Here is an 18,396-nt window from a genome sequence, read left to right as displayed (position 1 = left end):
GTTTGTCACGTTGTAGTGGTCATGACACATCCTGCACATGTGGATAACTGCAGATTTGGTTTATCAGCTTGTCACCTTTGTGGTCCCTGCTGCTGTGTTAAACCTGTCACATATCCTTGGTGTTGATCCTGTCTCTACTGTTCATGTGAATCTTTAAAATGGCTAGCATGTTGACTTCAGGTGCACATGCCTGGTTCAAAAACAAGATGGCATAGGCAGCATCTGAAACTGGCAGCAATGCAATAGCGTGGGTGTAATGGGTCCTGCATGTGGTCCCTGTTGAACAGACAGGTTACATGCATGTGTCATGTTAACAAGGATTATGGATGTACTAAACACGACGTGATTCACCTCTAAAACTTTGATCAGTTCATGAAAATAAAATGATAAATGTTTTTCATCCATTCAATTGAGGGTGCATCATTTTGCACCCTGAGCTTCTGTTTTTTATTTCTCTGTCCTGGTTTTAAGTTTTTACTTTACTTGTCCACCCAATCAACTTTTAGTCCTCCCATTTTGCTCCACCCACAGTCTGTGATTAGAGCTACGTCGCTAACAACCATCTGCTTTTCTTATACCTTCTTCTACAATTCACGAAGCAGATGCTTTTTTAAAGCAAAAGTTATATTTAAATCAAATGTACCGTAATCACCGGTCACCCAGTTAGCTGTCAGTATTTCAAATAGACAAAAGGAGAAAATAAATGTACACTTTGTTGCCATCTGAGACACAAATTAAACTTATTTAAGAAAAAAAATAAAATTGTCCACCTTTAATGTCAAACATTAACATTAACATAATTATAGGAAACACTTTCATAGTTGCCAGGGTAACAACTCAAAACCTCCGAAAAGTTAATCCACACAAAAAAATAAAAAAATCGTTTTATGCAAAAATATCCTCTAAAAGGGAAAAAGGTATCCACTGCTGAGGCACTCACTGGTCCTGCAGCATAGATCCTCTCCTTACCTTAAAAAACTGAATTGTCCCTCTCCCTAAGTCTCCCATGGTCTCCCACAGTCTCTCACGGTCCTCCGAAACAGATGCATTTTGGTCATGTGGAGAAGAAAACACTGCACAAAAAAAAGACAAGCTCCTCCATTCTCCTCCATGAATCTTTGAATCCAATTCTCCTCTGGCCTCTTTTCCAGTCCAACCAAAAAAACATTCTCACAAACATTTTCCCATCTTCCTTTGTTCTCCCCAGGCCACGCCCCCCACACCTGTCTACCTGGCTGAGCAGGTCACATGACCGGGCTGAACGCAGAAAAACACATGACCACAGGGTAGCACATAATATATACATACAGAGACATTACAAACGGAATTAACCTCCTTAAAGATAGTGGCCATGTCACATGTTTCTGGACAGGAACTCATAAGACTTGATTAAAGACTGTGTCATTATTTATGATGATTTATCCAGAGATATAATTAATTAACCAATTGGAATCAAGTATTTAACACAGTGTTTTTTTATAATCCTAGCTTTCTTTCCAATTACTAACATCAATATCAACATCAATCAAAATTCTGTATAATGTTTCTTACTTTACAATCTTATCTTGCATGCTGTATTTGCAGATTCTGTGCATTATGGGATGGCTAAATTAGGGCCCTAAACAGAATCCCCCCCCCCCCCCCCCCCCCCATTACAAAATAACTGTATCATGAGGCAGGATCAACAAGTTTAGTCAGAGTAGCATCTGAAGCTTAAGAGTTTTGCTTGAGGGCCTTGGTGAAATATGGGCACTGGCTAACAAACTTTAGCATTGACCCTGTTGTGACAAGAAATGCATCATACAAGCAGACATGTTGTACTGAGGTTTCATATTGCTACACTGCTGTTTGCTGCTGCAATGCTTTAATTTTCTCCATTATGGGTCAAATAAAGGATTATCTTAATTAAATTCATTATCTAATTTGATCTGATCTTATATGACTGTTGTGAATTTAATTCACCAAGTGATGGTGAAATTTTACCTCCATAAAAATAACCTTAAACATCTATTGATAGCATGGATTGATGGGCTAAATTCATGTCAATGTCAATGATTGGATGTGTTTTTCTCTTGTTTTGATTTATTGACGGTGGTGAATCAGAACTTTAGGCCAAGACCATTGTTTCCTCTGGGGACAATAAAGTGTGTCGTATAGTAATTCGGGCAATGCGAACATTCACTGCCACCTAAGTCCAGTCAGTGAGATGATTCACGGGAGGAGAAAGAAGACAACAGTATTGTGGCAGTGAGAAATTACCTGAACATAGTTATGTTTTTTCACACCATTTTTGACACACAGCAGGAGTCCATTTAGTTAAATGCATGGGTATAAGCCGGTTCCTCACTATTATTCGAAAATAGCTGAAGTCTAGAAAGCAGTATTTTACAATCGCTCCACTCTAACACTCCATTGGAGACACAGAATCACTCTTGCTAGCGTTAGTCCATAAAACACTCAATATTTCATTTCTGACCTGCTCACAGATTAAACTCGGCCCTTCAGGTCACCAAGTGGAGGTCTTTTAGCCTGACCTGAAAAGGCTTCATTGAGGTGACCTTTTAACTGTGGACCCTCTCTCTGGAACAATCTACCTGTTCTTACAACTGTCATCATTTTGCACATGTTCATCTAGTCCAGCATTGTATGTTGATGTTCAGTTAAACATGACTTACAAATGTAACTCTTCATTTCTCACATGTTGTATTAGTTGGGATGTTTAAGTTAAATCCTATATACAATACTTACTCTGACCTTTTATATTTTGTACATCTATCTTCCATCACAAATCTCTGTATTTTTAAAGCTCAAAACCAATTCTCCCAATCATTCGTAGATCACTAGTTCACTTAGTTACTCTTCATGTGTTTGTGGGATCACTTGCATGGTAATTGAAACTATTTTTTTAACCTCTGTGTAAAGCATACTGAGCATACCTGTACTGGAATGTGTCTTATAAATAAAATGTATATTGCTATTATGAACTGCATTGAAAAGCCACATCTTCATATATAGGATACAGAAGCATCATGAAGATAATTATGTAATGTACATATCTATACACAGCATTCTGTTGTCCTTATTACCAAACACCCATCCGTCTAAGTTCAATAGCATGATAGAACAAGTCACTCACAAATAACTGCATAAATAGACTGACTTCAAATCTTTACATTTTTTAGACATTATTTTGAATATTTTTTCTTCCTTTGTGGATTTTTTTTTAAAAATGGGATTGGCTGAATTATAACTACTACTGATGAGCTGAGCCACATTCAATGATGAAACAATGGTGTCATCAGAGCCCAACTGCTAGATTAAATATGCACAAAAATATAAGAAATTCACAATGATTTAGTTTTGATCAATTTTATTGAATGATTGAAGAAACATTTTATATACAAACAAATACAAATAATAGAGAAAACTGGAAATCATTCACAGTAATTATTCTCTAGATTGTATAAACCAGATTGTATAAGCCGTCGTATAAACCAAACATGATTTATACAACGGAGGATTAGGGCCACGTTAAAAGAACATTTTGAGATAATAGTTGTACATGTCCGAGAATGAAGTCATACATTTACAGGAATAATGTTATTTAAGTCTGAGCAGCAGCCGCCTGCTCTAAAATGAGAAACACGGAGCAACTTGTTATACTTCAGTAAAAGTTTCACAAAGAAGGAAGTCGACTACTTCCTGTCTGTAAAAAACTCTTGAACATTTAAAATAGTTGTTTTGGGGATTTACTTATGCAGATATTATAAAACAAATACCTTTGGCACATCATCATCATCATCACATTGTCATAAAATATCAGGACCCTGAAAAGATACAGCAATAAAACTGCATCTTTTCTGAAGACAGAAGCGTGCAGACTTGCAGGAAATTCTGTCTGCAGAGGAAAAAGCCTTTAAGAGTCTTTTTCATGCGGATCGGTCGAGTACATTTACGAGTTAAATCTTTTAATTTTTGTTTTGTTTACCCCTAAAGATTACCTTCAAACTCTATACACTATGTTTGACCTGCTTCATTTCAGAACAATCGATAACATTTCACACAGATCTATATTTACAGTAAGTCTTCAAATGGGCGGTTAGAAAATCTGTCTCACTGTGGAGTTAAGCACAAATGTAACAGGTGCAGATTTTACTTTCTAAAGCCGTGGTACACACATTCAGTCCATGTTGGATCCCTCTGTCCTCTTGATCTTGTCAGGTTGACAGCAGCATAATAAAGGTGGTGTGTGTTTTGGTAACTCTAGTGACAAAACAGGGAACAATGCAACATGCAGTAAATGTCCAGCTGGAATTCAATAGTCATTTAAATGTGACTTATTTTTGTTCACCTCTGACGGGACAGTGGATGAAGCTCGATCACTTTTTTTAGACTCTGGTCGGGGCACAAAGAAGATCGCGTCTTAGTGAACAGATGTGCACAGACAACATGAGCTTTCAAAACTAAACAGTCCTACCTGGAGATTGGCTGCTGTTCCTCTTGTTCATCATGCAGAGTGTGAAGGCCAGTAAAGCAGAGAGCATGGAAGTCAATGTCACAGCTCCCTTCCAGACGAAAGAAGAGTCTGCAGAATCTGTACAGACAGGAGGAACAGAGATGTTGCATGTGTTCACTTTTCCTTGACAAGTTTTTTAAGGCACTAATAAAGAGTTCCTTTCATTTGCATTGCACACAGTCACGTAATAGGAAAATGAATTGTGCATCAAGTTATCACCACTCTTTTCAGATAATACGACTTGTGATAAAGAGTAACATACCATCAAAGTCCAGCTTGGTCCCTTTTCCAAACAGAATGTGTCCACATGAAGCGACAGCACAGTAGTACATCCCAATATGAGAAACATCCAGGTTCTTCATTGTCAAGTTATAGGCACAGGTGTGTGTTTGTGAGTTAGGTTTCCTCACACACTGATCATTCCTGCCTCCATGGGTGTAAATGAGTCCTGGATGAGAGTCATCAAAGTCTCTGAACCAGTAAACACTGTGTTCTCCATCACAGGTCCCAGTGTGGACTGTACAGTTCAGAGTCACAGAGCCTCCTGGCTGGATGGTCTCAGATTCTGACTGATGGACCACAGCTGGGATGCTCGATCCTGGACCTTCTACACTGACAATCACAGTTTCTAGAATTTCTAATGTGCAGCGATTACAACTTATGCAGTAATAGGTAGCTGAGTCTGACATGGTCAAATCTGAGATGGTTAGGTGATTTTTACCATTTTGCGCCTCCAGTGTGAAGCGTGGATTATTTATAAATTCACCATGATTACTTTCAGGTACATGTACGTAGAAGTCAGAAACAAGTCTTAGTTTCTCTCCGATTGTTTGCTTGTACCAATAAACTCGCGTAGCTCGCCGATCTTTGAAGAAACATGTTAAAGTCAAGCTCTCTCCAACTTCCCGTCTCTCGTGCTGAACTGTTGTAGACAACTTTGAAGAAAAGGTACATGCTGAAATGAAAAGACAAAAGTAGCCAGTTTAAAAAAATATATTGAATTTTACATGAAGAATATAATACATTATATACAAGAAAAAAAACTATAAAACCTTAACTGACCCATTTCCCCCAGGATCAAACATGCCAGGTAGACCACTGTTGGAGATGTCATCTTGATCAAATTGCCGTTCTGAATGGAAGAGTACTGACAGTTTCTCCCCTCTTCACAGACCACGCTGCGTTTGATTGGCCAAACAGAAACATCTTACGAAAAAGGAAATATACTCACATGCTCACTGGTTGTTGTGATGTGTGTTCACTCTCTCTCTTTTTTATTAGCAGCCAGATGCTGCCCCCTCCCCCAGTGATGGCAGCTGATAGAGCTTATCTCTGTATAATTGCCAACCAAGGGTGTGAAAGTATTTACAAATATATTACATGCATGGAAACACAAAAGAGGGATACTTTGAGGATAACATCAATAACTAACAGTGACATTACATAAGACAGCCGACTGATGACTGTGGACAGAAATCATGGTTGATACTGTACCAACAGATGAAACAGTGGTAGACGTGTTTACATTCAGTTTTGCAGGCGTAATGTTGACAGCAGGTTTGCCACTTTGCAGTGGTAATGACACATCCTACACATGTAACTGCAGACTGGATCTATCAGTTCATCTTTCAAACTGTCTGTCTGCATATTTTAACTGTGCAGGGGTCTAAAGCTCACAATACATTATCCTGCTTATTACACCACTACTTACTACTACTTATTTATGAATAAATAATATGAACCCATTGATTTGGAATTTGATATGAGATTTAAAAGTGATTCATTTCTGCAGCTTAACAAATAGTCATGTGGAAACTGCATTGAAAGCTGCAGGAGTTAGACTTTTTAAATTTATTGATAAAGGGACTTGAGCTTGTAGAGAATATTTTTCTAGTTCACCTGTTCACGAACACTCATTCACACACAGATGGCAGAGGCTTCCATGTAATGTGTATAGTTTCATTCATACACATTCATTCGTTGCTGCCAACGATGCAGCAGGAACAACTTGAGGTTCAGTGTCTTACCCAAGGACAGGATGAACTCAACATCTCTGTGATAAATTGGAAGATGGACTTTGAAAGTATTATGCTTTCAAAATGTTCAAAATCACATGCTCACTTGTGACATTATGAAAAACTTGTATGTTTCTACAATAAAAATGTAGGCTACAAGTCACAAAAAGAATTGTGTGAAATTAAAAATAAGACAGGCTGTAAACATGCTTATTTCTGCAGTAAAAACAGACCTCATGGGCTCCAGCATCCAGCCTCAAGTGGAAACTTGATGAACAGCAGTTTTTTGCAGTTCAGCACTAATCCAACACTGAAGGTTGCTACTCATTGCCTAGGAGGCCTTGCCCTAGCAGCAGCAGCAACACCAAGCCACGACCATCGGACTACGACGTCCCAACCACCGAGAAGGGTCTGTCTGCAGGCTGCAAGAGGGGGGGCATGTGTGAAGAGAAAGGCGTAACTCATACCAGGCGAGGGGGCAAAACTCATCCCTGTCCAAATCTCAGAGAATTACATGAGCTGTAAAAAAACTGGGATTGATGATTTTTTCACTACCATTATGCTTCATTAATCTAATCAACGATTTTGACAAGCAAGCAAAATCGTAGCATAAGTTTTTTATTCATCTAAGCAAGAGCACTAAAAAACATGACTAGACGCTGTAAGGAGGATTACTGAGAGAGTTCCCGGCCTGATGACGTTTAATGTCCACGACAACCACTGTAGTCTCATTTAATTCAATAAAACTCTATTTTATTTGTATAGCAAAATTCATACAAATGTAAACCCAATGTACTTTATAGAAGACAAAGAAAAACACACAAACACAAAGTTAACTCGATCAAAATAATACACAAAACAAATCAAAACAGACAAAGATAAACTAGCAGCCAAAGGCCAAGGGAAAAAGCATGTTTTAAGACCCCTTTTTTAAAAATGTAAATTTACAGTCACTTTCTATGTTGATTTCAATATGTCAAATACTAGTTAAAAACAATGCTGCACCACATTGGTAAATGTATTAGGGGTCCAGGTCTGAGTCTTCTACACCCTGTACTGTTCTTAAAGTGGGGATTAGGACCCCCTGGGGGCTTCAGAGACATTGAGGGGGGGTCGTGAGATACTTTCCATCACCAAATACAAAAGTTTTAAGATCTAAGATTGCGTATCTTATCCATTATAGTGAAAAAAATAAATAATTCAAACACAAGTTGAATTTTAACTAATGGCAATAACTAGACTTATAGACTTTAGATTTTTTATTTTATTGTCCCCGAGGGGAAATTCTTTTTCACCAGTATACAGTTTTAAGGGCAGCGCGCCGACAGAGGGTGAACACAGGGGGATACATGTGGGACAACAGGACATACAGTGACAGGACATACAGTGAATATGGTTATGGGGGGACCGGGGTGCTGTGGTTTGCTCTTTCACCTGATTGGTACAGATTTTGAAGGGTTAGGCGATTGTGTAATCGTTTGTAGACAACCTTTTCAAAAACGTTATTGATCACAGTAAGTTGGAGATGGGTCTATAGTTAGTGATGAGTGAAGGATTAAGTTTGATATTAGTAAAGGGTTAACAATAGCCTGTTTCAGATAATTGGGGAAAACTCCAGACTGAAGAGAAACATTTACGATATGAAGTAAGTCATGTAACAGGCAGTGAGCCCGAAAATGTACATAATAAACTTAATAACAAACAGATACCAACAAACATGTACACAATGACCACAATCTTAACACAAAAGCAATTTATACAAAACACATACAGTTCAGGGCAAACAGACTCAGAGTTATTTGATTCACAAAGATTCCGACTTCAAAAATTTCAAGTGAATCTGAAGAAGTAAAAATGAAAAAATTAACTTCTACTGCCGTACACTGGAGTACACACACTGGTCTTTGGGTGTGTTTCTCTGTCTTCTTGATGTGTTGGGCATATTAATGTTAAGAGGGGCATAGAAGAGGTCGTCTGCATCTCTGTGACCCTTTAGAAATATGGACAATATGTCACTATTAGGTTCTTGAGATAAGTTAAAACCATGTCAAGAAATGCAATAAGAATGATTTTAAATGATATTTTAACAGGCAAAAAAAAAAAAGAAAAGTCACCTCATGGTTTCTCGTTGAAGGAGCAGAAAATCTTGCCTGAGCCTCTGATTGAAAAATCACAGAAAAACAATCTTAAAAAAAAAAATCATATTTAGTGGACACAGAAAGATGTAAGCCATGTTAGCTACCTTACCTTGAGATAGGAGACGGTTTCTTTTGTTCATCTTGTACAGTAAGAAGGCCATGACGACTATCAGGACGGTCGCAAATATCAAAGCTCCACTCAAGAAATACACCAAGGCAAGAGAGATCAACCCATCTGTCAGTAAATCAGACATAACAGAGCTTTGAATTATCTTATATGAGATAACCTTATATGGACAGATTTCCCTTCCATTCTCCTCCCAAATTTTAATTTTTTTTACTTTTTATAATATAAAACAGTCGCATAGTTTGCACCTTATCAAGTCCGACCTGTGGCCCCTTTATCGCATTTCTTTCCCCAATCTCTCTCCCATGAGTTCCTACTAAATCAACTGTCCTGTTGAATAAAGGCAATAAGACCCCAATAAAACTAAATAAAAAAAGTCTTTGAGCGATCAGTATTGTCATCACTGATCCTGGATAGATGTTAATCATTACCTACATGAGAACCTTGACAACTTTAAATACAGTCATTGAACATTATTGTATTTCCTGGTCACTTTTAAATTGAACTTTGTTTATAGACTTCTTACTGAACAGGATATACTTGTGTTTTCTCGAGTGTTTGTAGCATTTTATAATGTAGTTTATGAACATTGTGTTGTTAGTTGGGCTTTTTGTTGAGTGTGGTTTTATTGTACACGGTGTCTAGCTTCACTTTTATTTCAGACTACAGATGGAAATGAGTGATTGCTAAATCTGGTGCAACTATCTTTCTTTGTATAAATGTTTAATGTAATTGAACACTGTCCGCCTGATTAAAAAAATAAATGATGCATGAAGTTATCACTTTTTGTCAGATAATACGACTTGTGATAAAGAGTAACATACCTTCAAAGTCCAGCTTGGTCCCGTTTCCAAACAGAATGTGTCCACATGAAGCGACAGCGCAGTAGTACGTCCCAACATGAGAAACATTCAGGTTCTTCATTGGTAAGTTGTAGGCACAGGTGTGTGTTTGTGAGTTAGGTTTCCTCACACACTGATCATTCCTGCCTCCATGGGTGTAAATGAGTCCTGGATGAGATTCATCAAAGTCTCTGAACCAGTAAACACTGTGTTCTCCATCACAGGTCCCAGTGTGGACTGTACAGTTCAGAGTCACAGAGCCTCCTGGCTGGATGGTCTCAGATTCTGACTGATGGACCACAGCTGGGATGGTCGATCCTGGACCTTCTACACTGACAATCACAGTTTCCAGAATTTCTAGTGAGCAGACACTACAACTTATGCAGTAATAGGTAGCTGAGTCTGACATGGTCAAATCTGAGATGGTTAGGTGATTTATACCATTTTGAGCCTCCAGTGTGAAGCGTGGATTATTTATAAATTCACCATGATTACTTTCAGGTAAATGTACGTAGAAGTCAGAAACAAGTCTTAGTTTCTCTCCGATTGTTTGCTTGTACCAATAAACTCGCTCAGCTGGCCGATCTTTGAAGAAACATGTTAAAGTCAAGCTCTCTCCAACATCCTGTCTCTCGTGCTGAACTGTTGGAGACAACTTTGGAGAGAAGGTCCATGCTGAAATGAAATGTCAGAAGTTGCAAGTTTAAAAAAATATATTGAATTTTACATGAAGAATATAATACATTATATACAAGAAAAAAAAACTGTAAAACCTCAACTGACCCATTTCCCCCAGGATCAAACATGTCAGGTAGACAACAACTGTTGGAGATGTCATCTTGATCAAATTGTCGTTCTGAATGAAAGAGTACTGACAGTTTCTCCCCTCTTCACAGACCACGCTGCGTTTGATTGGCCAAACAGAAACAGCATCTTGCGATAAAGGAAATATAATCACATGCTCACTGGTTGTTGTGATGTGTGTTCGCTCTCTCTCTCTTTTCTCTGTGCAGTCAGATACTGCCCCCTCACCCTGTGATGGCAGCTGATAGAGTTTATCTCTGTTTAATTGCCAACCAAGGGTGTAAAAGTATTTACACATATATTACATGCATGGCAACACAAAAGAGGGATACTTTGAGGATAACATCAATAACTAACAGTGACATTACATAAAACGGGGTGACTGATGACTGTGGACAGAAATCATGGTTGACACTGTACCAACAGATGAAACAGTGGTAGACTTGTTTACATTCAGTTTTGCAGGCGTAATGTTGGCAGCAGGTTTGCCACTTTGCAGTGGTAATGACACATCCTACACATGTAACTGCAGACTGAATCTATCAGTTCATCTTTCAAACTGTCTGTCTGCATATTTTAACTGTGCAGGGGTCTAAAGCTCACAATACATTATCCTGCTTATTACACCACTACTTACTACTACTTATTTATGAATAAATAATATGAAAACATATTGATTTGGAATTTGATATGAGATTTAAAAGTGATTTATTTCTGCAGCTTAACAAACAGTCATTTGGAAACTACAGTTAAAGTTGCAGGAGTTAGACTTTTTAAATGTATTGATAAATGGACTTGAGCTTGTAGAGCATTTTTCTAGTCTTCTGACTACTCAAAGCACTTTTACACCTCAGGTCGAACCTGTTCACGAACACTCATTTACACACAGATGGCAGAGGCTTCCATGTAAAGTGACCATCAGAAGTCACTAATTTCATTCATAGACATTCATTCATCGCTGCCAATGATGCAGCAGGAACAACTTGAGGTTCAGTGTCTTACCCAAGAACGGGATGAACTAAACATCTGTGATAAATTGTTTTACAGACTTTGAAAGTATTATGCTTTCAAAATGTTTGAAATCACATGCTCACTTGTGATATTATGAAAAACTCTTGTTTGATAAAATCAAAACATACAAGTCACAAAAAGGAAAAAAAAAGCCATTCAGACCAACAGGCTGTAAACATGCTTATTTTAGTAGTTAAAACAGACATTGTTCACTTATATGACCTCATGGGCTCCTGCATCCAGCCTCAAGTGGAAACTTGAGGAACAGCAGTTTTTGCTGTTCACCACTGGCTCCTAATCCAACACTGAAGGTTGCTACTCATTGTCTAGGAGGCCTTGCCCTAGCAGCAGCAGCAGCAGCATCCAGCTGTTCTCGAGAGGATGGAGCTCCCCCAACCGTCAGCGAGGTGCTCTGGCTCTACTACCTTCCGACGTCCCTGAGACCCAGCCACGACCATCGGACTAAAACGTCACAACCACCGAGAAGGGTCTGTCTGCAGGCTGCAAGAGAGGGGGGGCAGGACTCATGTGTGAAGAGACAGGCGTAACTCATACCAGGCTAGGGGGCAAAACTCATCCCTGTCCAAATCTCACAGTCTTACACAAGATGTGCAAGCAAAACCTTAGCTTAATAAGTTTTTTATTAAACATTTGTAAGAGCACTAAAAAAGATGACTAGAGGCTGTAAGAATGATTAGTGAGAGTTCCCGGCCTGATGACGTTTAATGTCCCCGACAACAACTGTAGTCTCATTTAATTCAATTAAACTATTTTATTTGGATAGCAAAATTCATACAAACGTAAACCCAATGTGCTTTACAGAAGACAAAGAAAAACACAAACAGTAACTGTTCAATCAAAATGATACACACAACAAATCAAAACAGACAAAGATAAACTAGCAGCCAAAGGCCAAGGGGAATAAAGCACGTTTTAAGACCCCTTTTTAAAGAATTTAAAGTTTCGACAGACCTCAGATCAGCAGGTAGTTTATTTAATAAAACTGCCCCATGGTGACTAAATGCACCTTCACCAGATGTCGTCTTGGATGTAGGTATATTCAGCAGACCCATACCTGCTGATCTGAGGGGTCTTACTGGACTGTAGTCAGTGAATAGGTCAGAAAGATATTGAGGTGCCATTCCCTGTAATGCATCATAAACTACAAGTAATATTTTGAATTCAATGCTGTAGTAAACTGGAAGCCAAAGAAGGTTTTTTTTAGGATGGGTGCTATATGTTATATTTTCGTTGTCCCAGCGAGCACTCTTACTGCTGCATTTTGGAATAGCCATTTTTTTTTATTGATTTTTTTTATTGATTTTTTGGGAAACCCAGCATAGAGGGCATTATAATAATCTAGTCTGCTGGATTTGAATGCATGAATCAATTGTTCACAGTCGGACTGCGTCGTGAAGCACCTGAGTTTGGATATGTTCTTAAGATGATAAAAGCCTGTAAATGTGCTTCTGAAAGTTTAGATCTGAAACAGTAACACCGAGGTTTTTGACATTATCAGTGTACTGAAGAGGAAAAAGATGAAGTAGATATGAGCTCCTGTCTTTGTCTTTCTGGGCCTACAACCTGAATTTCTGTTACATCTTTGTTAAGCTGTAGAACATATATCAAGGCCGTGGGTACCTGGGGAACGTGAAACATAGAGTTGTATATTATCAGCATAGGAGTGATAGGAGATATAGTGTTTCTGTTTGATGGAACCAAGAGGGAGCGTGGAAAGACTAAATAGTATATGACTGAGAACTGAACCTTGTTGCACCCCATAGTGAATGCGGAAATTGTCAGATTAGTACGGGAATATTGCAAACATCTGGGAATACATTTCTTACCAATAGATTTCTTCTCAGATATGTTCATAAAGGTGTCTTATAACACAAAAACATTTAAGTCCAACTCCTGTAGGAAAGTCCGTGAGAGCGGCTCAAAGTCAGGCTACCTGGAATAGTTCCTTATTGGAATTTAACTGTATACTTCTTGGTGAAAATGTTAACCTTTGCTTTTGGTATCTTGTGAGAGGTCAAACTAAGGGTTCTTTAGGATTCTGATTCCATTGTGCAATGTACATGTAAAAATGGCCATGCCCACTTTTACATGTAAATTTGCAGTCACTATATGTTGATTTCAATATCTCAAATACTAGTTAAAAACGATCCTGCACCACATTGTTAAATGTATCAGGGGTCCAGGTCTGAGTCTTCTCCACATTGTACTGTTCTTAAAGTGGTGACTTCAAAGACACTGAAGGGGAGGGGGGGGGGGGGGGTGGGGGGGGGGGGGTCGTGAGATGCTTTCCATCACCAAATACAAAAGTTGAACAATCTAAAATTGCAAATCTTAACAAAAAAACCCCACTCAAACATAAGTTGAATTTTATCTAATGGCACAAACTAGTGCTGTGGTTTGCTCTTTCACCTGATTGGTACAGATTTTGAAGGGTTAGGCGATTGTGTAGTCGTTTGTAGACAACCTTTTCAACGTTACCGATTACAGTAAGTTGGAGATGAGTTGATAGTTAGTGATGAGTGAAGGATTAAGTTTGATATTAGTAAAGGGGTAACAATAGCATGTTTCAGATAATTGGGGAAAACTCCAGACTGAATAGAAACATTTACAATATGAAGTAAGTCATGTAACAGACAGTGAGCCCGAAAATGTACATAATAAACTTAATAACAAAGAGATACCAACAAACATGTACACAATGACCACAATCTTAACACATAAGCAATTCATACAAAACACATACAGTTCAGGGCAAACAGACTCAGAGTCATTTGATACACAAAGTTTCCGACCTCAAAAATTTCAAGTGAATCTGAAGAAGTAAAAATGAAACAATTAGCTTCTACGGCCGAACACTGGAGTACACACACTGGTCTTTGGGTGTGTGTCTCTGTCTTCTTGATGTGTTGGATATATTAATGTTAAGAGGGGCATAGAAGAGTCCATCTGCATCTCTGTGACCCTGTAGAAATATGTGACAATTTGTCACTGTTTGGTTCTTGAGAAAAGAAACCTTGTCAAGAGATGCAATAAAAAAAAAAAAAAAAGAATTTGAACTGTAATTTAACAGGTAAAAACTAAATTCTCACCTCATGGTTTCCGATAGAAGAAGAGGACAATTTGGTTTGAGTCTCTGATTGTGAAATACAGAAAAACAGTCATGAGAAACACACAGATAGACGGACAGTTGTAAGCCATGTTAGCTACCTTACCTTGAGATAGGAGACGGTTTCTTTTGTTCATCTTGTACAGTAAGAAGGCCATGACGACTATCAGGACGGTCGCAAATATCAAAGCTCCACTCAAGGAATACACCAAGGCAAGAGAGTTCACCTCATCTGTCAGTAAATCAGACATAAACACAGCTTTGAGTTTTATGTCAGTGGAAATGTTTGGATTGATTAGGCAGTTATGTATTATTTGAGATAACAATGGATAGAAAGATTTCCCTCCCATTTACCCATTTTTAAAATGTACGTTCATAATATAAAACAGTCGTTAGTTCGACTCCGGCCTTTTGAAATACTTTGTTCACAGCAGGATATACTTCCGTTTTCTCGAGTGTTTGTAGCATTTTATAATGTAGTTTATTAAAGTTATGTTGTCAGTTGTGCTTTTTGTTGAGTGTCGTTTTATTGTACAAGGTGTCTTTTTTCATCATGCGGTACGACAGATGGAAATTAGCGACTTGCTAAATCTGGCCCAACTATCTTTTCTTTGTGTGAATGTATTCTGCCATTAAACACTGTCCGCCTGATTAACAAAACACATGATGCATCAAGTTATCACAACTTTTTGTCAAATAAAACGACTTGGGATAAAGAGTAACATACCTTCAAAGTCCAGCTTGGTCCCTTTTCCAAACAGAATGTGTCCACATGAAGCGACAGCACAGTAGTACGTCCCAATATGAGAAACATTCAGGTTCTTCATTGGTAAGTTGTAGGCACAGGTGTGTGTTTGTGAGTCAGGTTTCCTCACACACTGATCATTCCTGCCTCCATGGGTGTAAATGAGTCCTGGATGAGATTCATCAAAGTCTCTGAACCAGTAAACACTGTGTTCTCCATCACAGGTCCCAGTGTAGACTGTACAGTTCAGAGTCACAGAGCCTCCTGGCTGGATGGTCTCAGATTCTGACTGATGGATCACAGCTGGGATGGTCGATCCTGGACCTTCTACACTGACAATCACACTTTCCAGAATTTCTAATGAGCAGCGACTACAACTTATGCAGTAATAGGTAGCTGAGTCTGACATGTTCAAATCTGAGATGGTTAGGTGATTTTTACCATTTTGCGCCTCCAGAGTGAAGCGTGTATTGTTTATAAATTCACCATGAAAAGGATCAGCTTCATTGTATTTGTAGAATTCAGAGACAAGCATTAGTTTCTCTCCGATTGTTTGCTTGTACCAATAAACTCTCGTAGCTGGCTGATCTTTGAAGAAACATGTTAAAGTCAAGCTCTCCCCAGCTTCCTGTCTCTCGTGCTGAACTGTTAGAGACAACTTTGAAGAAAAGGTCCATGCTGAAATGAAAAGACAAAAGTTCGCAGTTTAAAAATATATATTGAATTTTACATGAAGATTACATTATATACAAGAAAAAAAACAGTAAAACCTCAACTGACCCATTTCCCCCAGGATCAAACAGGTCAGGTAGACAACTGTTGGAGATGTCATCTTGATCAAATAGTCGTTCTGAATGAAAGAGTACCGACAGTTTCTCCCCTCTTCACAGACCATGCTGCGTTTGATTGGCCGGAAAGAAACATCTTACAATAAAGGAAATATACTCACTGGTTGTTGTGATGTGTGTTCACTCTCTCTCTTTTCTATGTGCAGCCAAATGCTGCCCCCTCACCCAATGATGGCAGCTGATAGAGCGTATCTCCGATTAATTTGCCAATGGTGAGAGTATATCAAAATATATTACATATATGTCAACATATAACGGGTTACTATAAACTTAATTCAGAGCTAATATATTACATCAATAATTCATAGTGACGTTACATAAGACAGTGAACAGAAAACACGGTTGACGCTGTACCTACTCCGTTTCTTCAACATTTTCTCAGATGTGAGCTTTGTGGGTTCGTTGGACCTAGTACCCTTTAACTAAAAAAAATAAAACGTAGACAAGGAGCTTCTTCAGTCACGGCTTCCACTTTATTTTTCCACACGAGGAGAGCCAAGTAGAATCACAACACTTTTTACCGCTTTACGGCAGCTATGGTAACTCACTAGGACCACTGCATTCTGAAGGCGATTGGATATACAATATAAATAACAGGAACAGGTACAGGAAGCAAGGGGCCCTCTTTGGAATCCAGAGCAGGCACAGGAAGTATTCTGCAGGATCAGGTACAGGAAGCAGGGGGCGCTCTGCCGAAGCTGGTGGCAGACGGCGCTCTGCAGGATCAGGAACAGGTACTGGAAGCAGGGGCTCCAATGCACCAGGAGGCCAAAGCCTGGACTGAGGCTTGAGCTGTACTTTAGGTTGAAGTCTTGGTTGAGGCCTGGACTGAAGCTTGAGTTGATGACTGGGCGGAGGCCCAGACTGTTGTGGCCAACCCGACTTTGAGGCACAAACTCTGGCATTAAAAAAACGTTTGTCTAATCGGGGAGCATGTGCTTCAGCCAAGGTTTAGAGTCCATCTCCCTTAGGGCCTCAGCAAGGGCTGCCTCCCTTTCCTCATTACAGCAAACCATTCTTAATGCATTTGAGATCACCTCACGCAATTCAAACGAAAAAAATCCCGCTGGGTCCATAATTGGTCGGTATATTCTGTCACGACTCGGGCAGAAACACAGGGGAGGAAGAACCAAATGCGGTAAAAGATTTGTTTTAAACAAGAGACTAAATGAAAGAGGAAAAAATACAAAACTTACTCAAAAACTAAATCCAGAACGTCTCGAAAACCGAGTGTGAATAAACAAAGTAAATCCAGTCGACAGGCACCGACGGACACTCATGACAGACTAACACTGGGAAAGACAATAAACCGACAAGGGACTGAGGAAAAACACAGACTAAATAGATGAGGTTAATTGGACACAGGTGAGACAAGTGAGGACAATCAGGGTAATCACACAGGCGGGAAACAAACAAAAAAGAACCCAAGACCAGAACACTAGAGGACAAGTACCAAGTAAAACCCAACACTGACTCCACCAAAACCAGATATACAAAATAAAAAAGGAAACAGCAAAGACTAGACTAAACACAAAACAGGAAATAAACTTACAGGCCACAGATTAACACACTTAAGACTAGCGTAAACAAGACTATGAAACATTACAACACACAAGGGAAACCAACAAAACTGAGGAAAACATGAAAACTAAAACAAGACAAAATACAGAAACAAAACAAAACCATGACATTAACTTGAGCAGTAAAATAAAACATTCAGAACCTCACAAAATCTTCGAGGTATGCAGGGGTCCATGCACGAGGTAAAAGGGGGGGGTTTATCGGGTGCTGGCGTGCCTAGAGGTGTTGCCCTGACACAAAGCGTGGTGGTCTTGCTCCCCTGAAAGCTCACAATACATTATCCTGCTTCTTACACGTCTACTTACTACTAATGTACTTACTTAAGAATCAATAATGTGAACACAAATATTCGATTTGAGATTAAAAAAGTGATTTAATTCTGCAGCTTGACCAATAGTCAGTTGCAATCTGCAGTTAAAGCTTCAACAGTGAGACTTTTTAAATGTATTGGTAAATGGACTTTAGCTTGTAGAGCATTTTTCTGGTCTTCTGACTACTCAAAACACTTTCACACCTCAAGTCACACCTACTCATCTACACCCATTCACACACTGATGGCAGAGGTTTCCATTTAAAGTGACCATCAGAAGTCACTCATTCCAATCATACAAATTCATTCGCTGCTGCAGACGAAGCAGCAGG

At 38.9% G+C, this 18,396-nt stretch overlaps 1 protein-coding gene across 1 annotated transcript; it reads right to left on the bottom strand.

The window, feature by feature from the left end:
* Positions 1-4,152: 4,152 nt before the first annotated feature.
* Positions 4,153-10,476, bottom strand: LOC306841674 (uncharacterized protein; the record flags this gene model as incomplete). Its single annotated transcript, XM_079371621.1, has 5 exons — positions 4,153-4,263; positions 4,352-4,395; positions 4,478-4,594; positions 9,621-10,313; positions 10,422-10,476. 5 exons carry the CDS (start codon positions 10,474-10,476, stop codon positions 4,153-4,155), a joined length of 1,020 nt encoding a protein of 339 aa, XP_079227747.1.
* Between the last annotated feature and the right edge of the window lie 7,920 nt (positions 10,477-18,396).

The sequence above is a fragment of the Symphodus melops genome, assembly GCF_947650265.1.
Source record: "Symphodus melops genome assembly, chromosome: 20".
In the NCBI taxonomy this organism is placed as follows: domain Eukaryota; kingdom Metazoa; phylum Chordata; class Actinopteri; order Labriformes; family Labridae; genus Symphodus; species Symphodus melops.
The sequence above is the reverse complement of the archived record's forward strand: the minus strand, read 5'-3'. Positions and strand labels throughout refer to the sequence as shown.